Raw genomic sequence first — 27,500 nt, forward strand, 5'->3', positions numbered from 1 at the left:
CTGACAGTCACAGAATATAATACATTACTTGCAATTTAGAGCTGCAAAAAAATAAATCATGCATATATATATTGCATTTTTAATGCATTTTTCCAAAATCCACATATAAATGTGTGTATGAAACCTAATGATGCATTATGCATTTTATCATTTCCATGCAGCCGCTGGGAACTATGGGAAATGTTTTCTGTTTGCACCAGCATATCTCCTCATAATCCATCAAGATGAATAGAAAAAGCAATGCATGACTTATAAGTAATTATAAAAAATAATATAAATGTAATTGCAGTAGAATAGTAATATTATAAATAAGTATAAATGTGGCTAATTCATTATAAGCATTGGCTTCATAGAAAGTTTTAATTTTAATATTCATTCAAGTGGAAGCTGATTAGTTTGTGTCATAATTGTTTTATAATGTAAGTTGAGAATGTGGAGTTCGGATAGTCGCATGTATTGTGTTTACTGTTAGCAGGATAATTCTATTCATCTTGATGGATTATGAGGAGATATGCTGGTGCAAACAGAAAACATTTCCCATAATTCCCAGCGGCTGCATGGAAATGATAAAATGCATAATGCATCATTAGGTTTCATACACATATTTGTATGTGGATTTTGAAACATTGCATCAAAAATGCAATATATATTGCTTTTTATTTTATTTTATTTTTTATAATATTGATTTCTATTTTTATTTTTTACAGTTCTCTAAGGGATCATCTGCAGGTTACACTTCTTTTTGCACAAGCATTTAACAAAAGCATGCATTTGTAGCCATTACAAATTGTAACTCTTAATTCATATTAAATAATGCATAGTGACTTCCTAAAAGGCTTTATATGGTGACGTTCAGCATGACAACACACACACACACACACACACACACACACACACACACACACACACACACACACACACACACACAGCCTGCGTTCTCCTCTTTAACACACAGTTTAGGATCCGTGTGTGTGTGTGTGTGTGTGTGTCTGTGTCTGTGTCTCTGTGTGTGTGTGTGTGTGTGTGCGTGCGTGTGTCATCAGCATCTGCTGTCCTCAGACGGTTGCGTTATCAATGTTGTGTGTGTGTGTGTCTGTGTCTCTGTGTGTGTGTGTGCGTGCGTGTGTCATCAGCATCTGCTGTCCTCAGACGGTTGGGTTATCAATGTTGTGTGTGTGTGTGTGTGTGTGTGTGTGTGTGTGTGTGTGTGTGTGTGCTGTAACTACAGTCGTGATGGATGTGTGTATAAGGGCCACGATCCACACATTAGAGCCGCTTTATGACTGATGGCGTCTGACGGATCCTGGAGAGAACAATTTTCAGAAACAGCAGTCGAAGGGAAGATGATGAGCACAGATGCAATGATGAGCGCTGTGGTAAACGCTCCAGAACAATAGCGCATATATAAGAAGATATCCAGATCTGCCCAAATCTCCTGCTTCTACTGTTTCCACATCGATATGAATGGAGTTATTAATGGAGATATGAATATAGTATATCATGCTGAACTTTAGCTGGCTATTACTCATCAGTTATGGTAGAATGGTTGTTAAAGAGGAAGTGTGTTTTTAAATGTAACAATCGTATCATTTGTGTTTCTGTAACATTATAATCCTAAAGTCATCAACAAAAAAAAAGCTTACACTGCAAATTATATTTTTGTCTTTTTTCATTCACATATTTATCTAAACATTCTTAAATCAAGACCGAGACTAATGATCAAAATTAAATGACTAAATGTAAGAATGACTTCTTAAAACAAGAACACATCTGCTAATGCACTGTAAAAAATGTGGCTGCGATTAGTTAAAGGATAATTCCGGTATTTAACACCTTGAGTCTATATTGTAGTTCGTTTTGGATGAACAAGAGTGGTGGACAACATTTTTTTGACAATGGTTCCTCTCTCGAGTTTTTGACTATAAAAGAATTGGCCATGGACCCATTTAACATTGGAGTCAATGTGCATGTCCGAAAATGTCATTAAAACAACCTTTAACATTATTTTTCAAAACTGTGCAACTCACCGAGTGATTAGTGATGTTAGTTGATGTTCCAGAAACAAAAAGTGTTGCGAAATACAGTTTCTGTCGTGTTTTATTCGTCATTTTGTAAAATCCCATTGTTGAAAAAATAGTTCCACTATAGCAAAATAAACGGATTGGAATCATATATTGCGACGATATATTGTTTATAATCATCAACGAACACCACTAACCACTCGGTGAGTTTAACAGTTTTGTAAACGAACATTATTGGCTGTTTTAATGACATTTTCGGACATGCACATTGACTCCAATGTTAAATGGGTCCATGGCCAATTCTATTATAGTCAAAAACTCGAGAGAGGAACCATTGTCAAAAAAATGTTGTCCACCACTCTTGTTCATCCAAAACAAACTACAATATAGACTCAAGGTGTTAAATACCGGAATTATCCTTTAAAATTTGTTGAGATAACTTAAATATCCAACTTAACCAAACTAAACTTAAGTTAAACTTAATATTTTAAGTCAAGCTTGAACACATACTTTTTAAAGTTGAAACAATGTTGGATTTTAAGTTGTGCTAAATAATCGCAGCAATTTTTTTTACAGTGTGGGGTCAAAACATAAACTTAATTTAAAGTTTATTTTTCTTACAACACTGGCAGATAGTTTTTCTTATTTTAAGCATAAACTGAGTTAACTTTGATATTGTTTCTCTTAATATGTTGTCGTTCTTTCTTTCTTTCTTTTGTTTCTTTCTTTCATTCTTTCTTTTGTTTCTTTCTTTCATTCTTTCTTTTGTTTCTTTCTTTCATTCTTTTCTTTCATTCATTCTTTCTTTCTTTCTTCCATTCTTTCTTTCTTCTGTTTCTTTCTTTCTTTCTTTTTTTTCTTTCATTCATTCTTTCTTTCTTTCTTTCTTTCTTTTATTCCTTTCTTTCTTTTTTTCTTTCTTTTATTCTTTCTTTCATTCTTTCATTCTTCTTTCTTTCTTTCATTCTTTCTTTCTTTCTTTCTTGCATTCTTTCTTTCTTTTATTCCTTTCTTTCTTTCTTTTATTCTTTCTTTCTTTCATTCTTTCTTTCTTTTCTTTCTTTCATTCATTCTTTCTTTCTTGCATTCTTTCTTTCTTTTATTCCTTTCTTTCTTTCTTTCATTCTTTATTTCAAGCACATAATGTGACAACAGAAAAGATACACAATAATAATAATAATAATAGCTATAATAATAATAACTTATACACTTATGCTTGAAATGGAGTGGGGAGAACGGAGAAGTAAAACTTACATTTCAGTTCTTCAACTTAAAATCATCTCAGTTCATTGCCAAGTCAACATTTCAACCGGTTTTTATTTCAAAGTTTCAACCGGTATTTATAAACATAATATTTATGTGATTTTATTTCAGTGAACAGAAATGTTTTTAGTTTTAGTTAACAATAATAACCCTGAAAACGTTTTGCAGTGTGCTTGTGCTTTAGTGATCTAAATCTATCAAGTGCCTCGTAAAGCTTTAAACCTGATGAACGTTTTAATCCTGAGGTTCCTCCGTTCAGAGGTCTTGATATCGTCCTCATGTCGTGTGCATTATCCGCGGTGTTTTCCACTCATTGTGTTCTCTATCGCCTCTTACTTTAGTCATCTCGTGTGGAGAGCTGCCCACTCCTCCTAATGGACAGAAAATTGGGACACAGACGACCTTCGGAGCAACCGCTATTTTTACCTGCAACTCGGGCTTCATCCTGGTGGGCTCGGGTGTTCGGGAATGCCTGTCCTCGGGTCTCTGGAGCGGCACAGAAACACACTGTCTCGGTAACACACAACCCTCGTCTCTCACAGCATCCCCGTGCGTTAGCATCGCGCTGACCTTTTAATGGACGCCGGCTCCTGGAAGGCCAGGGCGGGTTCAGTGGCATTTAGTCTGGATTGCCATGGCAACAGTGGTTTTAATAATTGTATTTTTTATGCATGCACCTGTGTCCTCACATGCAGATACGAGTTAGTGAAGCATCATTATTATTCCTTCTTAGAGACCGCTTTTGACCTTGACAGAAGCATTCCCATAAAACATTGCGGTGTTTCTCAGTGTGTGGGGGGATCTTAGAGAGAATTAAATGTCATTTAATATGTATACGAATCACTTATTCATCCAAAGAGATTCAAGATATGCATCTTCATGTTTTTCCTGCACTGTGAAAAATATAGTTAAATTTACAGTTAAGAAACGGCCACAAATTCACCTTAAAGTGCCCCTATTATGCTTTTTCAAATATTATATTTCATGCCTTGTAATGCAGCTGTCGTGAATGTCAAAGATCAAATTGCACGACAAATAAAGTTATTGTCTCCTAAAAGAAAGAATTGATTCTGAACGGTTGAAACGAGTCGTCAGTAATTCCAGTCTCACTTCCTGTTACAATGTAACTCATTTGCATAATGCCAGCCTCTGGTCTTGATTGGCTGAGCAGCGTCTCTTAGCTCCGCCCTCAAACACTGTAGTGTATCTGAGACTGGAAGAGTTTTGTGTTGTTCATGTCGAGAAGACTTTCCAAATCCACTTTGATGAGATTGATGCGGTAAAACCGACACTTTATATCAGTAGCTATGTTTCCATACACACGTTTTTATCCACGTTAAGTGATATCGAATGAAAAATGCCTTATGGAAACAGTAAAATTCGATTGAATTTCATGAATATCGACTCAAATTAAATACGTTCGGTATCATCATATTATCTTGATCGATATACGGCTTATGCGATAAACGCTGATGGAAACGTTATTTGCAGAATAAATTATGAATAGCATTTTGTCTAGCAAAACTTTGTTCGCAAATGTTGGCTTGAATGTTGTGCGATTCGGTGCGAAAATGAATGGAAACACCTTATAATGTCTCAAATCAATTCGAAATACCAATTTGATCGCAAAACAGCATGTGCCGTCATTACGCACGGGTTTTTATCCACTTTAAAGCCGTCGGATGGAAACACACTTTCACCAGCTTTATTCACGTTAGTTTTTTTACCGAACTTCAGATAATTCGATTGACAAGTGGATGGAAACTGTGTATCAAACACTGAGGAAAATTCAGATGTTAATGGACATTTAGTTTCCGACATGCACTGTAAGCGGTCGACCAATCACAACAGACTGGGCTATCTGGCCAATCAGAGCAGAGCAGCTCTCAGAGAGGCGGAGTTTAGAGAGACTGAATCTTCTAACGAACCGTTTCAGACTCTTTGAGAAATGAGGAGATGTGCAGTGTATATTACAGCAAATTATAGTGTTTTTTGAACTTGGATGCATGTAAGTCTATTGTGGGAGACTCCAAAACAACATTAGGATCTTTAAAATAGGGGCACTTTATAAAAATATGGTGACACTGTTTCATTACACAATGGCACTGTGTGAGTGATATAATGTTAATATACCAATCTACTTGAACTATCAAAATTTGTCTTTTACCTTAAAATGTACTTATAACCATCATAATAATTCAGGTGTACAGTAGAAATCCACATGGAGAATTATCAGTGGAAATTATCAATATTCATGTACAGTGTCACACACACACACACAACGACAAAACTGAAGGATTTACCAAACCAAACCAGCTGAGGAGAATCACAACACACTTTGATTTAAAGCAAAAAAGTATTTGAAAATCAGACAAAGATACAAAGATACGAGAACTTAAAGGTACAATATGTAATATTTGTGCATTAAAATATCCCAAAATCACAAGGCCAGTGTTATATATTTTAAGTTTATTACTTACAATATCCCAAATGTTTCCAACTATTTTTAAATCGTGAGAATATTGTGATTTTAACCGAGGAAGCGGGACGTGTGAGCGGGTAAACTGGAGTCGCCAGTCAGTGCGTCATATCCGCGTTAGCCTCAGTGTCCGCTCGCACTGCGCGGAGTCCTGGACACATGCGGAGGCTGTAGTTGTAGCGTCTATCAAGCAACAAACGTTAGCCGGTTTCGCGCAGTCGTTATGGAACATGTTATTCTTTACCGACTGCAGCCGGTTCTGTCGACAAACACAAGTCCCATAAACGCACGGGTCAATTTTATATATTCCAAATGTAGCATTAGGTAATAGTTATGTTTATGTAAGGATAGTATTATTGCTTTAGGCTTGTGTTTAGTTTATTGACATTGTTTATCACGTCTGGTGTTTATGGCCATGTAAATAAATATTGCATGTGTTATACATAAGGATTTATCCGTCTTTTGGCAAATGATGTGTGTGTTCGAATGCACTTTTACAACAATGGTTTAGAACACGTAAAACTGCGCAGCGTTATCACAACAATGAGTTCGACAAATACAGTAACATGATAACCAATTTAGTGTTAAACCTTACTTTTCTTGCGGTTAATTCATTTTAATGAAATAAAAGCATGTCATTAAACGCAACATTTATAAAAATAGAACTTTGCCTCATCCATGAACATGATTTTTCGATTCCCGTCTGATTTACATCCACGGTGGAGTTAAAAACGACAGTTCCTATCATTCCACGCTCCTTCACATCGTCATCAAGCTGTAGCGCCTCTAGTGGCAGAAAATCTTGCATATTGTACCTTTAACAGCTTTAGTGAGGGGGGAGAAGTTGGTTATATGTATAAAAACAATATAATTTAAGTGTATTGCAAAATATGCTTATTCATACAAATCTTCAAGTGTTTTGAGAGCGTAGGGAGAACGACTCGATGACATAATTCGCAGGGATTCAAGGAAGTGGGCGGAGCTAACGAGATATTTTGGCTTGTTTCGACTCTGATTGGTGGAATTTTCTGTAGCATCATGGGTAATGTAGTTTTTCACCACGAGGTATTCAGCTAAACAGGATTACTGTAAAACTAAGTTGAAGTAAGGCATGCTGACGGCTCCAGCAGAAACTGAGGAGAGAGACGGCCGAGGTGAAGAAGAGATCGCTCTGCAGAAGTCGATGCGCTGTGAAGTGTGTCGGCCTCGGCTGAGTTCTGTCATCGCTCAGATCTGAGAGCAGAAACCCTGCACTCGCCGTCTCTCTTTCTCTCCCATCACGTCGCCTCGGAGTAAAGCAAGCCCTGTGCATTACTCTGGCCACCTAAACCCCGTCTGTTGACCTCGGACGCGTGCTGGAGAGTGTGGGACTGAACACTCGTTCTCTGGGGGGATCGTGATGAATATCTCTGTTCATCACCGCACACGATTTACACAATTATAGTCCCGCAATCACATTCATATCAAATCACAGGCTGGGAACTTTACCAGCGATTCTCATAATCCACTTATCCGTCAGAGTCTCTTTATGGGATTTTGGGGAACAAGGAATCATAACAGTTTTATTGCGTTTATTATCCTCAGTGATAAAACATTTCAAATAATTAATCAAGTAAATACAAACTGAGAAACAAAGTCCAAGCAATAAAACTGTTCAAAAGACTTTTTAATGTCTTTTTAGGCTCTTCTGCTCACCAAAGCTGCATTTATGCAAGAATATCTGAGCAAAAATACTGTAAAAACAGTGAAATATTATTTTAATTTAAAATATCAGTTTTCTATGTGAATATATAGTGAAGTGTAATTTATTCCTGTGATCAAAGCTGAATTCATCATCATTACTCCAGTCTTCAGTGTCACATGATCCTCCAGAAATCAGTATAATATGATGATCTGATGATCAAGACACATTTATGATTATTATCAGTGTTTAAAACAGTCATATTTTTGTGGAAACCGTGATTAATTTTGTCATTGATGAATTGAAAGAACAACATTTTATTTGAAATATAATCTTTTGTAACATTTATTGATTTAATACACTTTTGATTATTCTTTTTTGAACACAAATTCATGTATATATTGGTGCGTTTCACTAAAGGTGCACTTATAGTCTTTAATTTAATCACAGGAAACATCAGTATATGAATCACATGTTCAAAAGATGATGATCGTTCATATGTGAAATAGTGCTGGGCAACGATCACAACCAAAATGTGTTATTTATATAAAATATGTATATTTATTAGGGCTGTCAAAAGATTAATCGCGATTAATCGCATCCAAAATAAAAGTTTGTGTTTGCATAATATATGTGTGTGTACAGTGTGTAATTATTATGTATAAATACACACACATTCATGTATATATTTAAGAAATATTTGCATTTATATACTGTATATACATTTATATAATTTGTATTATATATAAATATTTTATATATAAATATAACCAATTTGTCTTAAATATATACATGATTGTGTGTGTTTTTATATATATAAATAATTATGCACAGTACACACACATATATTATGCAAACACAAACTTTTATTTTGGTTGCGATTAATTGCGATTATTCTTTTGACAGCCCTAATATTTATATATAAAATATGTATATTTATATATAATCTAAATATATATACATGCTAATATTTCTTAAATATATATACATGCATGTGTGTGTATTTATATATCCAAATTAATTATACACAGTACACATATATTATGTAAAAAACGTTTATTTTGTATGCGTTTAATCATTGCCCAGCACTAATGTATAACCAACCCAACAGAATATGCCTTGACTGTCATAATAACCCCTGTGTTTAATGTTTCATACATCCATTTATAGATCACGTGTTGTCAGTTTTTCTAGCCCTGAAATCTGATTGGTTGATAGAAATGTTGTCTTGTGAGCACATGTGACGACACACTCTCCCCGCTCTTCTCCCAGCCGGCCACTGCGGCGTTCCGGAGCGGATCGTGAACGGGCAAGTGATCGGGGAAAACTTCGGCTACAGGGACACCGTAGTTTACCAGTGTAATCCGGGTTTCCGGCTCATCGGATCCTCCGTGCGAATCTGCCAACAGGATCACGACTGGTCCGGGCAGCTCCCGTCCTGTGTGTGTGAGTGACACGCAATAACACACACACCGCGTTTGGTTCACATCCAAGAGGATTAGTTTGACATGTAATGCAGGCGAACCCATCACACACACATCCTGTGTTTCCGATGAAGAACACCAACACTCCTGGTATTGTGTGGGAGATGTGGACGCTTGCCTTGTTCTATTTGTGATGCCGAAAGCAAAGCTTCTTAGATAAATGCATAAATACATGGTGCATTTTAATTTTTCTCGTCAAGCATTGGAGACTCTTATTCTATAATTGATGGAAATATGCTTGCAGTCAAAAGTAAGCACACACTTGACTGAATGTTCATTATCTAAACTAAGGATGCACCGATATGAACATTTTGGCCGATACCGATAACCGATGATTCTTTATATTTGAAAGCCGATAACCGATATATTGGCCGATAAACCTAAAATCCAAATTTTTATATAATTTTTGAGAGCCTGACACAAAAACAAAAGTCTCAACATTAAAAGCCACGTCCCAAACACACAATTATGATGTTCTCGTTATAATTTTATGTATCCGATACGCTGCACATTTTGCACTTTACCGTATTTTCCGTTTTTAAAGTGATTTCAATCATATTTCAAGCTATTTAAAACCATCATGTTGAACAGTGCGCATCTGAAGAGTCTCAGCTGAAGGAAATATTTATCAGCTTTAACATATCTGGCAAATTATCTAAATTGGCCGATAACATTAAAAATGAACCGATATCGGCCGATGCCGATATATTGTGCATCCATAATCTTAAAAACCTTCTGATCTAGAAAATGGGGCTGCACAAATATAAATAATGATTTCAAATGAATTTGAACAGTGCAGTTCAATAATTTGAATAATTTGTTGAATAATAATGGACAAATAAATGGTTTTATCTCACCGAAGATGCTCTATTGCAATACTGTGGGTTTTTACAGGGGGTTTTTTTCATTAAAAAAATTTAAATACAAATATTAAAGTCCCCCTGTGGTGAAAATCCAGGTTTTAATGTTGTTTATGTGTCTATGTGGTGTGTTTAATACGCTTAAATCATGTGTAAGTTCATAAGTGGACAGCATTGCTGAGTATTTTCTGCTTAAAACTGCAGTGAACCAAAGACAGTCTCAAAAACACGGTTTGAAATCGCTGGTGTTTCTGACGTCACACACTACCTTGTAACCAATCAGGGGTGCGTTTCCCGAAAGCATCGTTAGCCAACTATGATCGCAAGTTCCGTCGTTATCAGCAGTTCAACGATTTGGTGTTTCCCGAAACCATCGTTCCAACGAACGTTCGCAAACAGCATCGCAAACTTGTGTGGTTGGAGCGACGGCTCTCGAGCTGTGGTTAGAAGCAGAGTTTCTAGTTTACATGAGATGTAGACTGAATAAATCCTTATCTTTAGCAAAATAAGCAAGCTGACATTCAGCACAACCCGTGTTATTTATTTAGAATTCATACAAATGTAATTTACGTCTTTTAGTTTGTCAAGAGATTTAAAACACCGTTTTTGAAGACTGCGCATGTGCGAACGTGCTCTACTGTGTAAGAACGAGACAAATATTGAGTCTGGTAATAAAGCAAACTAACTGAGAAAAATGAGAAATGGTCTTCAGATGCCATGTCTGTAACTTATATGACAAAATCTAGCGTTAATTCGATCTCAAACAGATTTATTAAAATAATTTATTAGTTCACCACGTGCGAGACGTCATAAACCAGCGTGGTTGAACGATACTTTGCGACATATGGTTTCGGGAAACAGTCGTGACGAGCTAGTTGATTTCTCCAACGATGCATCGTACTATGGTAGTTAAGCAGCGAGCTATATAGTTGTACGGGAAACGCACCCCAGATCAACGTGTGATCGTCAACCAGTGGATCTCTGAGTGAGTGAGTGAGTGAGTGGAGGCGGGGCTCATTTGCATATTCATAGAACCGCGCATAAATGAGGCAAGGGTGTCGAGTTACATTCAAGATATTTTCAAGGAAAAAACATTTAAATATGTAATTTTGATGATCAAAGATGAGTTTTAAGGGATAAATGATTGACTACAGGGGGACTTTAAAGAATGAACTGGTTTATTCACACTTTTGACGGTGGTTTTCCTGGTCTGTGTTTCAGCCGTTAGCTGTGGTCATCCCGGCAGCCCGATCTACGGTCGCACGGTGGGCGACGGCTTCAACCTGAACGACGTGGTGAACTTCTTCTGCAATAACGGCTATATTCTGGAAGGCCCGTCTCGAGCGCAGTGCCAGTCGGACCGCCAGTGGAGCCGCCAGCCGCCATCATGCAGAGGTTTGGACCCCATCCGCTCTGTTCTCACTGGAGGGTTTCACGTTACTGTGATGGTCCCTTTAACACATTCTGTTGAAGTAACGTTACACCTACATGTCTGCTAACTCTCATTAGCGTGTAGACTAAACACGTAGTATGCATGTGCACGCCGTTACCATTTTCACAGATTCACGTTTTTGAAGTTTACAAAGTGATGATAACGTACAGTAAAAAAAAAAAAAATCTAAACTTGCACCTTGGATCCTGTTTCAAGTTTGCGTTCTCAAGCACCAAACACTGTTCTCGTGCAAATGAACGGTCAGAACACATTAAAAGGTTTAGAACGGTGTCGCGTAACCGGCCAAATAAGTTAATAACTAATGATCTTTATAACGGAAGTGAATCAATCAAAAACTAACTTTATCTGGACAATAACTTTATTCTAGAGCTGCTGTAAAGCCTAAACACTTTCTGTTACTGTAATCTCCTGTTATCACTGTACATATAGCAGCTTGCTTTAAAGCAATATATATTATTAAAAGCGCTGTATAAAGGTGAAGGTGACTTGACTAGAGTGTTAGTAGACTGGTAGGGTTAGAATAAGTTGACATGTACTTGCAAAGTTACTTATTTAATTTTTTTATTTTTTTTATTTTTTTTTATTAAAGTGTCTTGCACTTACATGCCCAGCCCAAATAGGCTTAAAAGACACTAATGACATAAAACAAACATAATACACAAAGATGACCATCATACAAAGAACATAGGAAGATGACCATCATACATTACCATCATTTTCACAATATAAACAAACAAAAACAAGACAAGACACCGTCAATTTAGGTCAGGATATAAATTCCTTTGCCTAAGTTTCCACGCCTTTTCCACATATCTAGCCGAACTATAGATTTCATTTTCAAAAAGCCAATTCAACATATCCCCAATCTGTCATCCAAAACAAATCAGGCTTTTTATATTGAATTCTCTCAAACATACCCATTCTTAAATCATGATATAACGGCAAAAAAAAAAAAAAAATGCCATTTATCCTCAACAACCATTAAATCACACAAAACACATAATCTGTCCTCTTCTGGGACACCTTTGTAGCAAGGGCAACCCCCCAGCTCTGAGCTGGGCACACAAAGACCCCTGTAATCTAGTTAACCAACATTTGACATAAGGCTTATTTAAAGGGATAGTTCACTTTGAAATTAATTTTTGATATGTTTTATCTTACCTCAAGGGCATCCAAGATGTAGGTGCCTTTGTTTCCACAGTAGTTTCAATTTTGATATTTTTAGGTCAAACCGTTGTTGTCTGACAGTCATATCATGCAGGTCTATGGGGTCCACCTCAAAGAGCATGCACAGAGAAGTCCAAATTAATCATGACTTAATGACTCGTAAATGTAAGTACACATTGATGGCCTAAGACACGAAACGAGCGGTTTGTGTGAGAAAACGAACAGTATTTATATAATTTTTATCTTTTTTACACAACCACGTCCAAGTGATCTGAGGGCGCGCGCGCTTCCTTCTGTGTGACGTGTGCGCAGACTGGTGCATAGATATATATACACTAGACGTCGCATTAAAGACATTCGTTCCAATGAACTGCCGTAGCCAAGGCGACATCTAGTGAACTATCCCTTTAACACCTGCCATTGCCATGGCTCTTTATAAGAATTAAACAAAAACTGCTATATCTGCTATATAAAATAGATATATCACCTTGTAAAGTATTTGTAAATATATACTGTGCTTTTACTGATGAAAGTATTCCAAGGACCTCCATTGACCAAGGAGAATTGTGAGCTTTTCCCAATCAAAAACTTTCCGAATAAGTCTGTCTTCAGGTAATTTTATAAAACGATTCCACAATCTTATTACTTCCACCTTTTGTTTCACCATACAAGGCTCCCAACCCATAACGTTAAAATATAGTCTGTATAACGTCTGTTGAGGAGCATCACAATAAAGAGTTGGCAGATATTAAGCAGAGAGTCTACTAATACTCTAATCCGGGGCGCAACTACCCGGTGTCAGAGGGGTACGCAGCAACCATTTTGGCAAATTTGTCCAAAAAAAGAAAGAAATAAGTGTGCCAAGTATAAAATTGTCATTTATTAATACAATTGAACTATACTCCAATTGAACTCTGTCCCTCTAGGGGGGTTCGGGGAAATTTGAAAGATCTGAAAATTTGAGAGTTCAAAATGAAAAGTTCCATGATATTCAGTGTACAAATTAAACAAAGAAAAATTCAAACCTCTTTTAGTTACAGTGTCTGTCTACATTACACTACAACATAATAATAGTTATAATATTAATCCCATGATAGTAATAGCCATGTATTGTAAAACAAATGCACTGAAAAATAAAGGAAACTAATTTGTAATTCTACTCATTTCTATACTTGAAAGAGATAAGCACGTGATATTTTATTTTGACGGAAAACAAAATAAGTTTCAGGGGTAAAAAAAAAAAAAATGTATGAGATGTACCGCCGCAAAAAGCACGTCGGCCCACCGGGAATCTCCCGCTAGTCCCGCTGGCATTAGCCTACATGCCTGAACGTCACACTTTAAATCCTAATGTTGCCTTTCACCATCCACTTATTTAGCTGCTGTCGCATCAATTTACACGCCATCTCCTTTTCCCTCTTTCTTATTTATGTTTAGCCCCCGACAGCTTTTTTGCTTTATCCATCTTTTTCGACGACAACTCACTACTCGTTCCTGCTCGTTCACGGCGCCTACTCTAGCCTGTTAGTCCTCTAAAATATTATATAACATTGAGGAAATGTAGAAATGATTTAGAAACGCACACCAGCAGCTACATATAGAAAATACCCCCCCAAAAAAATCGCGTTGGCGCCCCCATGCGCCGCATTATAGCGCATACACACTTTTTGCGCCACTGACTCTAATGAGAGTTAGTTGGCATGTAATTGATGTGCAAATCAGCTGAACGCCTGTGACAGTGGAATATATAGTTGTAGACAATAGCCACACATGTGTATCAGTGAATCTGAAGTCAGAGAGAGAAATGTTTTAAGATACTTTTTCCCTCTCCCACAAACACAACACAACAGTTACACCTTCTCAAATTCCTCATTGCCGGTGCACAAATCCTATTCTACAAATCACAAATGCAGAAACTCGTACACTCGCATCTTTGCTGCAGTGAATATGGTGCAAACGCATTCACACATGCATCAAGAAATGTGAAGTCACGGAGAAATTTTCCTCATCCACAAATCAGTGTGTGCATTCATCCAATGGCCCTCATTTATCAATCTTGCGTGGAAACGGGCGTATATGTTGGCGTAAGATTATGCTTACACTCCTCTCACCGCCTGATTTATAAAGCTGTGCGTACCTTTGAAATTCAGGTGTACGCAACACCTGCCTCTCCAATCACAATGCATTATTTTACAGCACGTGTTTTGAAACTGTTAGCGTTGAATTTCGCATGATGACACATGTAATGGGGTGTACAATAGTGGTGATGATGTGAATAATTGCATGACAATTTGTAATATTCTTCTTATTAGTATTATGATTTTGATTATTAATGACGCTTATTGTTATTTAGAAGAAGAATGTCTTTTTAATTATTTTGTCAGTCTGAATTATTGTTTGGTCATTAAAAGCCTTTCATTCCTGAACCCAGTCCGTGCGCACCTGCCGGGCTTAACTCACACTAATAAACTCTGAAGTTTATCATTTCTATGTTGTTGTTTTTTTACAGTGGGTCATAATATATCATATCTTTAGTTTGTCAGTGCGTTCTGTGGTGTTAGGAATTGTTTTTCTGCGCATTTCAGCACTAACTCAAAACGTGCGTACATGTACACCACCTCCTGAGCTGGCGTAGGATTCGAGCGTGCCGTACGCCAACGTCCATATTGATAAATCACAAAGTACACCGTGGTTTTGGGTGTACGCTGGAAATTTGGTGTACGCACTTTTCATAAATGAGGGCCAATGAGAGTTGCACACTTGTAGAATATGTTCTCACAAATGTCTTGGATATTTCTCTAGCACAAACACAAGTACATAACTACAGCTGCTTGAATCTCAAACATATAAAGTTCTATCTAATAAACTAATGAACTGGAGAATGCTAGCGCTGTGTGTTCAGGCTCTGGCGTTCTCAGCGCCGTCAAAATAAAAGTCTCAACAACAAACGTGTCTCACGCCACTGCAGAGTTTCCTACGCAACCAGGAAAACTTTCCTATGGGACCATCAGTTCTCTGGGAACCACCCTGGTGGCTCGATCCTGTAACTACCGGTGCGAAAGCCCTGTTACAGCGAGAGCTACGCACTGTGGCGCTGATGGAAATGACTTCTAGGCTTCTGCGGTTAAAATAGAAATGACCAATTTCATCTCTGAGAGCCTCTGGCCCTCTTTCAGCGACAGACACTCATTCACTCGGGTCTGAATAGCCACAGATTAGCCCTGCAAATCAGAAGATGAGATGTATGTTTTGAAGCTAATCTCTGCTTTGTTAGCGGCGTGATTATGAGTGTCTCGGAGGATCGGCTGGAGTGCTCGACTCTGACAACAGAACGCATGAAGAGATCAGCGGTGATGATGGCTTGATTGCATGACTGGAATGTGCTTTTGTCCAATAATAATGGACAAATAAACGATTTATCTCACCGAACGGGTGGAGATACTCTATTTTTTTATTTACTTTTGTTATGCAGCAAGTTTGAAATTATAAAATAGCTTAAGTTATTGTAAATATTGTAACTGTTCTGCTCACCAATGCTGCATTTATTTGAGCAAAATTACAGTAAAAACAGTGAAATATTATTATAATATAATACAGCTGTTGTCTATGTATAATATATTATAAAGTGTAATTTATTCCTGTGATTAAAGCTGAATTTTCAGCATCATTACTCCAGTCTTCAGAGTCACATGATCCTTCGATAATTATTCTATGATGATTTGATGCTCAAGACACATTTATGATTATTATCAGCGTTGAAAACTGGTTTTGCTGATTAATATTTTTGTGGAAAATGTGATACTCCACCACCCTTTATTTATGATGTAATTAATATAATTTAAATGTAAGCATTTAAATTAATATTTTTTATTAATGTAATAATTTAAATTAATATTTTTATTCAGCAAGCATGCATTAAATTGGCAGTAAAGCACCGGTAATTATAATGTTACAAAATAGTTCTGCTTCAAATAAATGCTGTTCTATTGAACTTTTTATTAATGAAAAAATCCTGAATATATTTATATACATTCATTTTTCATTCATATATATACAGTATTCAACATTTGAAGTGGATCAAAAAAGTTCAAGACAAGAACAGTTATTGTTTAAAATTTCCACTTCAAATGTTGACTACTGTGTATATATATATATATGCTGAAAATTCAGGTTTGATCTCAGGAATAAATAATTACATTTTATAATATATTCACATAAAAACAGTTATTTTATCTTGTAATAATATTTTCTAGTACTGTATTTTTTATCAAATAAATGTAGTCTTGTTGAGCAGAAGAGGCTTGTTTCAAACACATTAAAAAATCATAATGACCTCAAACTTTTCAACTTTAGTGTGTATATATAAACAAAAATGATAAAATACATCTCCTCAAATACATGATTGTATTTTATTTATGAATTGTCGTGGCTTGCAACACTTATTATCCATTTTCTGTGTGTGTTGTTCAGTCGTCAACTGCACAGATCCCGGTATTCCAGCAAACTCCATCAGGAAGAGCAAGATTGAGTACGGGAACTTCACTTTCGGGACCGTGGTTTCCTACGACTGCAATCCCGGATATTACCTCTTCGGCTCGTCGGTTCTGACCTGCCAGCCGGTGGGATACTGGGACAAACCGTTACCAGAATGCCTGGGTACGTCTGTGTCTTTTACCGTATATACCTGAATATAAGACGACCCTGAATATAAGACGACCCTGAATATAAGATGACCCCCCCATTTCCAGACTTATTTTTGGGACAAAAAGAGATTTTTGTGGAAAAAATCTGGTTTTCAACAGAAAATAATTTTATTTGAAAATTGCACTAATTAATTATCTCTCTTCCAGCACGCGCACACACCTTATTTCTCTCTCTCTCTCTCTCTCTCTCTCTCTCTCTCTCTCTCTCTCTGTCTCTCTCTCTCTCTCTCTGTCTCTCTCTCTCTCTCTCTCTCTCTCTCTGTCTCTCTCTCTCTCTCTCTCTCTCTCTCTCTCTCTGTCTCTCGCTCTGCGTCTCGCGCGCGCACTTCTGTCTCTCTCTCTCTCTCTCTCTCTCTCTCTCGCTCGCTCTCTTGCTCGCTCGCTCTGTGTCTCGCGCGCACACTTCTCTCTCTCTCTCTCTCTCTCTCTCTCTCGCTCGCTCGCTCTGCGTCTCGCGCGGCATAGAGGAGTAGCGTTTTAATTCAGTTAAACATTAAACACAGATATTATGTTGCTTCTCTAATTTTACATGCAAGTAAAGCCGAAATCACAGCACAGATATTGTCTTGATCTTATGTGTATTTGATTTCGTCAGACGACGGCTCGATTATCAGGATTTTTGTGCAGATTAACATCTTGGAAGGGAAAGCTGGTTTTGTGTTAATGGGTCGCGTTTCAGTCACTATTTCATATTCATTCGTTATTTCTCCCTTGTGATTTTGTCTATATCGCGAATATAAGACGACCCTCCATTTTTCAGCCTATTTTTAGGACAAAAACCTCGTCGGGTATATACGGTATTTCTCATTATTTAGGCTTTATCATCGCCAGTCTTTGAGCTCTCTGATAGTAACTGCCCCCGGTTAGCCAGCGCGCAGTCGAGTGCAGCGTTCGGCTCAAAGCTGTGCGAGAGCTTTAAAAGTTTCCCAGAGTTCCCCGCAGTGGACAGCAGTGGATTCAACGCACCTTTTCTGCAGTTTTTCCAAAGCGAGGAGTATTAAGGTCAAGAGCACGTTCATTAGAGAGACGTGTTCATTTGCCTGTGAGAAAGTAATTGCCTCCTGCTCTCGCTCTCCATCTCTGTCCCTGTAATTGCTTCAAACCTGAACTTGATCGTTTCTCGTCTGTTTCCAGCGAGATACTTGCGCCGAGCGTGAAGGAAAGGCAACAATCCCGCTCGCTGTCTATTAGTCTTGTTTTTCTCTCAAGTGTACACAGGGTAATTCTGCACTTTACTCAGTCGACGGAGGCTACTCGGGAGTTTTAATAAGCAGCCCCTTTCCCCCGTCAGCCGCTCAGTCTGATGAATATGAAGATCTGCACCTCCTCGGCTTTATTCGGCTGCATTTACAATTCAAAAGAAAGCAAACATCAAACCCAGGCCTGAAAAGAAGCTTAGCTAAATGAAATTGAAGAGCTTATGTGTGTTTCTTCAGATGAATTAATGCTGTTCAGATGTGAACAACTACACACTTCGCAAATCTGAACGACTGTAGTTCACTTCGTTACACTTTACACTAAGGTTCATCTATTAAACATTAGTTAGTGTTTAAACTAACATGAACTAACAATGAGCAATGCATTTGTTACTGTTTTTGTTCATCTTTGTTAATAAAAATACAGCTGGGTTACACTTTATTTTAAGGCGTCATTGTTACAGTGTAATTATATATTTAAGTACTGAGTAATATTAATTAACTACATGTACTTACTATAGGGTTAGGGAAGGATTAGGGTTTGGTTGAGGATTAGTTGCATGTAATTATGCATAATTTAAAGGGCCAGCATTGAATCAGAGAGTTGAACTCAAGAACTGGATTGCAAATAAACTGATTCGGTTCACACACTGGACTGATCGAGTTCTCGAGTTCAACTCAATAAGTTCTTAGTTGCTTTCGAGTTAAAACCGTGTCCTAAAATAGACGCATTAAGATTCCGGCGACTAGCAATTAGTCTGTCCATTCGCACTCGCAACCAAATCAATCACAAACCACAGCCAATCAGAAGAGAGTGTGGGCGGAGTCTCTGCAAGCGCACTGCACTCGCAACCAAATCAATCACAAACCACAGCCAATCAGAAGAGAGTGTGGGCGGAGTCTCTCTGCAAGCGCACTGCACTCGCAACCAAATCATTTACAAATCACAGCCAATCAGAAGAGAGTGTGGGCGGAGCCTCTCTGCATGCGCACTGCACTCGCAACCAAATCAATCACAAGTCCCAGCCAATCAGAAGAGAGTGTGGGCGGAGCCTCTCTGCAAGCACACTGCACTCACAACCAAATCAATCACAAATCCCAGCCAATCAGAAGAGAGTGTGGGCGGAGCCTCTCTGCATGCGCACTGCACTCACAACCAAATCAATCACAAATCCCAGCCAATCAGAAGAGAGTGTGGGCGGAGCCTCTCTGCAAGCGCACTGCACTCACAACCAAATCAATCACAAACCACAGCCAATCAGAAGAGAGTGTGGGCGGAGTCTTTTTGCAAGCACACTGCACTCGCAACCAAATCAATTACAAATCACAGCCAATCAGAAGAGAGAGTGGGCGGAGTCTCTGCAAGCGCACTGCACTCGCAACCAAATCAATCACAAATCAGAGATTATCACTGTCAGATTGTATGTTGTTGTTCCACGATGTGGCAGAAATAGAAAAATTTTGAAAAAATTCTAAAATCGAATCACTGGTTAATCACTGGCTCCTCTTATTGGGGAAAAAACACTATTTCAGAGCAAAAATTTAGAGATTTTGTCTTTTAACTATATCTTTCAGACACCTATCAAATACATTATGGATGCTAAGCGAAGTAAGTCAGACTGAAATTCAATAAATAAGCTTTTGTTGCACAAACAAATATCATAGTGCTCAGAAACAAAAGGATTATGCATGATAATGTGAACTTTGAGTCCCAGAGTAACTGTGTTGTTGCTGAAGACAGAAAGCAGGGCTGAATCTAGAGATGTGTTCTCTGTAATCTTGCACACGTTACGTATCGTACGAGATCCTTTTCCTCGTTGCTAAACGTCCCCCATACAGGACTTGGTGATCTCCGAGAGGGTTAAAGCCAGACCCACACCGAATCTGTCGAGTCAACTTGCATTGTCATTACGCCATTTTGTCTCTCTTTTTTTTTCAGGTTTACCACCATTTTGTAAATGCTAGTGTTTCAACAACATGTAATGTAAACTTGAATTATGAATTTGATTTTATACTATTAATAACTCATGACAATAGTAACCTCCGCGAATACTAAATGAGGCAAGGGTGTCGAGTTACATTCAAGCTATTTTAAGACATGAAGACATCTAAATGTGTCATTTTGCTGATCAGAGATGAGTTTTAAGGAATAAATGGCTACAGGGGGTCTTTAAACATTAAAGCGAGCTGTGACTGATGTGTATCTCCTACAGAGGTGGACTGTGGTCACCCTGGTTCTCCTCCTCATGCCGTTGTGACGGGAGAGAAGTTCACCTTCGGATCTACAGTTCACTACAGGTGTTTAGAAGACCGAGCTCTGATTGGTGACTCCACTCGCTCCTGCCAGCTGAACGGCCAATGGAGTGGCTCGCAGCCACACTGCTCAGGTAAGACACTCCCGCTCTTAGTTTGTGTCATTATCCAGCAAAATTCAGTTCAAATGTTGTTCTCATCTGACAGTATGTGCAGTTAAATCAATAATATTACTGAATATTAATTGTGTTTTAAACCAGAGAGAGAGCATGCATTTGTGTTGTGCAGTAACTTCTCTACATTAGTTATATAACTATAATTATACGTTTCTCCGTGGCTCGCGGTTGCATCGCTAGTCTTGACGGCTGTATTGATTAAGCAACATCAAGCTCTGTGTTTGTGGACGAGAGAGAGAGAGAGAGAGAGAGAGAGAGAGAGAGAGAGAGAGAGAGAGAGAGAGAGAGAGAGAGAGAGAGAGAGAGAGAGAGAGAGAGAGAGAGACAGAGCATGGATATTAAAAGTAATTTCAGAAATAAATGGTAATTGTCATTGGTTGTTTGCCCAGTGCTGTTGTGTTTCCGGCTGGTTTGCTGTTGGTGGGCTGGGAGGCTCTCTGAAAGAACGGATATTTATATAAAGAATATAATCCATTACAGTGATTTCTCCACCGTTTATTGTTGATGTTATGTCATGTTATGGTATTTAGTGTTGTGTTATGTTCTTATGTCCTAAATCACGTCATGTTATATTATGTTTTTTTCATGTTGTTATGTTGTGGTCATGTCATTTTATTTTGTATTTCATGTCGTTATTATGTTATGTCGTGTTATTTTGTGTTATGTTATGTTATGTTATGTTATGTTATGTTATGTTATGTTATAGTATGTTGTTGTCATGTTGTGTTGTATGTTATGTTGTTATATGTTATGTCATGTTGTCTTATATTATGTTGTTGTTATGTCATTTTATTTTATGTTATGTTGATGTTATGTCATATTATGTCATCTTATGTCATGTTAAGTTGTATTTTATGTTATGTTATTATGTTGATGTCATGTTGTTATATGTTATGTCATGTTATGTTAGTATGTTACTGTCATGTCATTTTATTTTGTGTATTTCGTATTGTTATTTTATTTTATGTCATATATCATGTTATGTTAAATTATGCTATGTCGTTATTTTATGTTATGTTATTTTATGTTATGTTATTTTATGTCGTGTCATGCCGTGTTGTGTCATGTCGTGTTGTGTCGTGTCGTGTTGTGTCGTGTTGTCTTGTGTTATGTCGTGTCGTGTTGTGTGTTATGTTGTGTCGTGTCATGTCGTGTTGTGTTATGTCGTGTCGTGTCGTGTTGTGTTGTGTTATGTTGTGTCGTGTCGTGTCATGTCGTGTTATGTCGTGTTGTGTTATGTCGTGTCATGTTGTGTTGTGTCATGTTGTGTCGTGTCATGTCGTGTTATGTCGTGTTGTGTTATATCGTGTCGTGTCGTGTTATGTCGTGTTATGTTGTGTCGTGTCATGTCGTGTTGTGTTATGTCGTGTCATGTCATGTCGTGTTGTGTTATGTCGTGTCATGTCGTGTTGTGTTATGTCGTGTTATGTTGTGTTGTGTCGTGTCATGTCGTGTCATATCGTGTTGTGTTATGTCGTATTATGTCGTGTCATGTCGTGTTGTGTTATGTCGTGTCGTGTTATGTCGTGTCATGTCGTGTTGTATTATGTCGTGCCATGTCGTGTTGTGTTATGTCGTGTCGTGTTATGTTGTGTCGTGTCATGTCGTGTTATGTCGTGTCATGTCGTGTTGTGTTATGTTGTGTCGTGTTGTGTCATGTCGTGTTATGTCGTGTCATGTTGTGTCGTGTTGTGTCATGTCGTGTTATGTCGTGTTATGTCGTCCTGTGTTGTGTCGTGTCATGTCATGTTGTGTTATGTCGTGTCATGTCGTGTTGTGTTATGTCGGGTTATGTCGTGTTATGTCGTGTCGTGTTGTGTTATGTCGTGTCATGTCGTGTTGTGTTATGTCGTGTTATGTTGTGTCATGTTATGTCGTGTTATGTCGTGTCATGTTATGTCGTGTCATGTTATGGCGTGTCATGTTATGTCGTGTCATGTTATGTCGTGTTATGTCGTGTCGTGTTATGTCGTGTCGTGTCATGTTGTGTTATGTCGTGTCATGTCGTGTTGTATTATGTCGTGTTATGTCATGTCATGTTATGTCGTGTTATGTCGTGTTGTGTTATGTCGTGTCATGTCATGTCATGTTATGTTACGTCATGTCATGTCGTGTTATGTTGTGTCGTGTTATGCCGTGTTATGTCGTGTTATGTCGTGTTATGTCGTGTTATGTTGTGTCGTGTTGTGTCGTGTCGTGTCGTGTTGTGTTGTGTTGTGTTATGTCTTATGTTGTAATGTTATGTTATCTTTGAAATAACTGAAATGAATATGAAGAATATAATCCATTACAGTAGTTTCAGGTGCTCTTGTGCATAAAACGGCACAAAAATGATGTAAAGGCCGGGAGTGAAGCAAATCTTAAATCATAATTCAGTTTTCTCCGTTTAATAAACGCTTCTCCCATTCTCGTGGTAAAATCACAGTAACACACGCGGCTCGTGGCGTATTGCTCTCAGACAACACGCAGGTTCTTTGTCCCGTTGTTCAGGCTGACTTGAGTCTGACAGAGAAATCATGCAGGAGAGTGAGCAGATTGTTGAGTGACGCTCATCTTTGTCTTGGGTCTTATTTCCTGTCATTATGTGTCAGTCTCACACGAGTTAATGAAGTTCAGCTGAATAATGACTTCTGTCTCTGCGTGACACACTGCACGAGTTTCTTTCTGCTGACGAGCTGTCTGTTCGAGTCCGACTAACACACACATCTTCTTCTTTTAAAGAACAGTTCACCCACTAATGAAACATCCTCGTTACTCGTGTCGTGCCGAACCTGAGAGGCTTTCTGTGCAGATTATATTGACCAAGAACAGAAGAGACCGCGAGTCACACACTCCTCTCCGCGAGTCTCACACTCCTCTCCGCGAGTCACACACTCCTCTCCGCGAGTCACACACTCCTCTCCGCGAGTCACACACTCCTCTCCGCGAGTCACACACTCCTCTCCGCGAGTCACACACTCCTCTCCGCGAGTCACACACTCCTCTCCGCGAGTCACACACACTCCTCTCCGCGAGTCACACACTCCTCTCCGCGAGTCACACACTCCTCTCCGCGAGTCACACACTCCTCTCCGCGAGTCACACACTCCTCTCCGCGAGTCACACACTCCTCTCCGCGAGTCACACACTCCTCTCCGCGAGTCACACACACTCCTCTCCGCGAGTCACACACTCCTCTCCGCGAGTCACACACTCCTCTCCGCGAGTCACACACTCCTCTCCGCGAGTCACACACTCCTCTCCGCGAGTCACACACTCCTCTCCGCGAGTCACACACTCCTCTCCGCGAGTCACACACACTCCTCTCCGCGAGTCTCACACTCCTCTCCGCGAGTCACACACTCCTCTCCGCGAGTCACACACTCCTCTCCGCGAGTCACACACTCCTCTCCGCGAGTCACACACACTCCTCTCCGCGAGTCTCACACTCCTCTCCGCGAGTCTCACACTCCTCTCCGCGAGTCACACACTCCTCTCCGCGAGTCACACACTCCTCTCCGCGAGTCACACACTCCTCTCCGCGAGTCACACACACTCCTCTCCGCGAGTCACACACTCCTCTCCGCGAGTCACACACACTCCTCTCCGCGAGTCTCACACTCCTCTCCGCGAGTCTCACACTCCTCTCCGCGAGTCTCACACTCCTCTCCGCGAGTCTCACACTCCTCTCCGCGAGTCACACACACTCCTCTCCGCGAGTCACACACACTCCTCTCCGCGAGTCTCACACTCCTCTCCGCGAGTCTCACACTCCTCTCCGCGAGTCTCACACTCCTCTCCGCGAGTCACACACTCCTCTCCGCGAGTCTCACACTCCTCTCCGCGAGTCACACACTCCTCTCCGCGAGTCTCACACTCCTCTCCGCGAGTCTCACACTCCTCTCCGCGAGTCTCACACTCCTCTCCGCGAGTCTCACACTCCTCTCCGCGAGTCTCACACTCCTCTCCGCGAGTCTCACACTCCTCTCCGCGAGTCTCACACTCCTCTCCGCGAGTCTCACACTCCTCTCCGCGAGTCTCACACTCCTCTCCGCGAGTCTCACACTCCTCTCCGCGAGTCTCACACTCCTCTCCGCGAGTCTCACACTCCTCTCCGCGAGTCACACACTCCTCTCCGCGAGTCTCACACTCCTCTCCGCGAGTCTCACACTCCTCTCCGCGAGTCTCACACTCCTCTCCGCGAGTCTCACACTCCTCTCCGCGAGTCACACACTCCTCTCCGCGAGTCTCACACTCCTCTCCGCGAGTCACACACTCCTCTCCGCGAGTCACACACACTCCTCTCCGCGAGTCTCACACTCCTCTCCGCGAGTCTCACACTCCTCTCCGCGAGTCTCACACTCCTCTCCGCGAGTCACACACTCCTCTCCGCGAGTCACACACTCCTCTCCGCGAGCCACACACTCCTCTCCGCGAGTCACACACTCCTCTCCGCGAGTCTCACACTCCTCTCCGCGAGTCACACACTCCTCTCCGCGAGTCTCACACTCCTCTCCGCGAGTCACACACTCCTCTCCGCGAGTCACACACTCCTCTCCGCGAGTCTCACACTCCTCTCCGCGAGTCTCACACTCCTCTCCGCGAGTCACACACACTCCTCTCCGCGAGTCACACACTCCTCTCCGCGAGTCAAACACTCCTCTCCGCGAGTCACACACTCCTCTCCGCGAGTCACACACTCCTCTCCGCGAGTCACACACTCCTCTCCGCGAGTCACACACTCCTCTCCGCGAGTCACACACTCCTCTCCGCGAGTCACACACTCCTCTCCGCGAGTCACACACTCCTCTCCGCGAGTCACACACTCCTCTCCGCGAGTCAAACACTCCTCTCCGCGAGTCTCACACTCCTCTCCGCGAGTCACACACTCCTCTCCGCGAGTCAAACACTCCTCTCCGCGAGTCTCACACTCCTCTCCGCGAGTCACACACTCCTCTCCGCGAGTCTCACACTCCTCTCCGCGAGTCACACACTCCTCTCCGCGAGTCTCACACTCCTCTCCGCGAGTCACACACTCCTCTCCGCGAGTCACACACACTCCTCTCCGCGAGTCTCACACTCCTCTCCGCGAGTCACACACTCCTCTCCGCGAGTCTCACACTCCTCTCCGCGAGTCTCACACTCCTCTCCGCGAGTCACACACACTCCTCTCCGCGAGTCACACACTCCTCTCCGCGAGTCACACACTCCTCTCCGCGAGTCACACACTCCTCTCCGCGAGTCACACACTCCTCTCCGCGAGTCACACACACTCCTCTCCGCGAGTCACACACACTCCTCTCCGCGAGTCTCACACTCCTCTCCGCGAGTCACACACTCCTCTCCGCGAGTCACACACACTCCTCTCCGCGAGTCTCACACTCCTCTCCGCGAGTCACACACTCCTCTCCGCGAGTCTCACACTCCTCTCCGCGAGTCACACACACTCCTCTCCGCGAGTCTCACACTCCTCTCCGCGAGTCACACACTCCTCTCCGCGAGTCACACACACTCCTCTCCGCGAGTCTCACACTCCTCTCCGCGAGTCACACACACTCCTCTCCGCGAGTCTCACACTCCTCTCCGCGAGTCACACACTCCTCTCCGCGAGTCTCACACTCCTCTCCGCGAGTCACACACACTCCTCTCCGCGAGTCTCACACTCCTCTCCGCGAGTCACACACTCCTCTCCGCGAGTCTCACACTCCTCTCCGCGAGTCACACACTCCTCTCCGCGAGTCTCACACTCCTCTCCGCGAGTCTCACACTCCTCTCCGCGAGTCACACACTCCTCTCCGCGAGTCTCACACTCCTCTCCGCGAGTCACACACTCCTCTCCGCGAGTCACACACTCCTCTCCGCGAGTCACACACTCCTCTCCGCGAGTCACACACTCCTCTCCGCGAGTCACACACTCCTCTCCGCGAGTCACACACTCCTCTCCGCGAGTCACACACTCCTCTCCGCGAGTCACACACTCCTCTCCGCGAGTCTCACACTCCTCTCCGCGAGTCACACACTCCTCTCCGCGAGTCACACACACTCCTCTCCGCGAGTCACACACTCCTCTCCGCGAGTCTCACACTCCTCTCCGCGAGTCTCACACTCCTCTCCGCGAGTCACACACTCCTCTCCGCGAGTCACACACTCCTCTCCGCGAGTCTCACACTCCTCTCCGCGAGTCACACACTCCTCTCCGCGAGTCTCACACTCCTCTCCGCGAGTCACACACTCCTCTCCGCGAGTCACACACTCCTCTCCGCGAGTCACACACTCCTCTCCGCGAGTCTCACACTCATCTCCGCGAGTCTCACACTCCTCTCCGCGAGTCACACACTCCTCTCCGCGAGTCTCACACTCATCTCCGCGAGTCTCACACTCCTCTCCGCGAGTCACACACTCCTCTCCGCGAGTCACACACTCCTCTCCGCGAGTCACACACTCCTCTCCGCGAGTCTCACACTCCTCTCCGCGAGTCACACACTCCTCTCCGCGAGTCTCACACTCATCTCCGCGAGTCTCACACTCATCTCCGCGAGTCTCACACTCCTCTCCGCGAGTCACACACTCCTCTCCGCGAGTCACACACTCCTCTCCGCGAGTCTCACACTCCTCTCCGCGAGTCACACACTCCTCTCCGCGAGTCTCACACTCATCTCCGCGAGTCTCACACTCCTCTCCGCGAGTCTCACACTCCTCTCCGCGAGTCACACACTCCTCTCCGCGAGTCTCACACTCCTCTCCGCGAGTCACACACACTCCTCTCCGCGAGTCTCACACTCCTC

General features: G+C 41.3%; 2 protein-coding genes across 3 annotated transcripts in view; one reads left to right on the forward strand and one right to left on the reverse strand.

Annotated features, from left to right (window-relative positions):
- The window catches only part of csmd3a (CUB and Sushi multiple domains 3a), a 382,979-nt gene that overhangs the window by 289,005 nt on the left and 66,474 nt on the right, over nucleotides 1–27,500 (forward strand). Inside the window, exons 51-55 of the mRNA XM_079626776.1 lie at nucleotides 3,626–3,799; nucleotides 8,717–8,890; nucleotides 11,010–11,183; nucleotides 16,879–17,064; nucleotides 20,521–20,694. Coding sequence (XP_079482902.1) covers nucleotides 3,626–3,799; nucleotides 8,717–8,890; nucleotides 11,010–11,183; nucleotides 16,879–17,064; nucleotides 20,521–20,694 — 882 coding nt within the window. The remainder of the gene's footprint in view (nucleotides 1–3,625; nucleotides 3,800–8,716; nucleotides 8,891–11,009; nucleotides 11,184–16,878; nucleotides 17,065–20,520; nucleotides 20,695–27,500) is intronic.
- slc25a32b (solute carrier family 25 member 32b) overlaps nucleotides 1–27,500 on the reverse strand; it is a 249,864-nt gene that overhangs the window by 110,850 nt on the left and 111,514 nt on the right. The window lies entirely within an intron of this gene.

The sequence above is a fragment of the Phoxinus phoxinus genome (genome assembly GCF_949152265.1).
Source record: "Phoxinus phoxinus genome assembly, chromosome: 10".
NCBI classification, from domain to species: domain Eukaryota; kingdom Metazoa; phylum Chordata; class Actinopteri; order Cypriniformes; family Leuciscidae; genus Phoxinus; species Phoxinus phoxinus.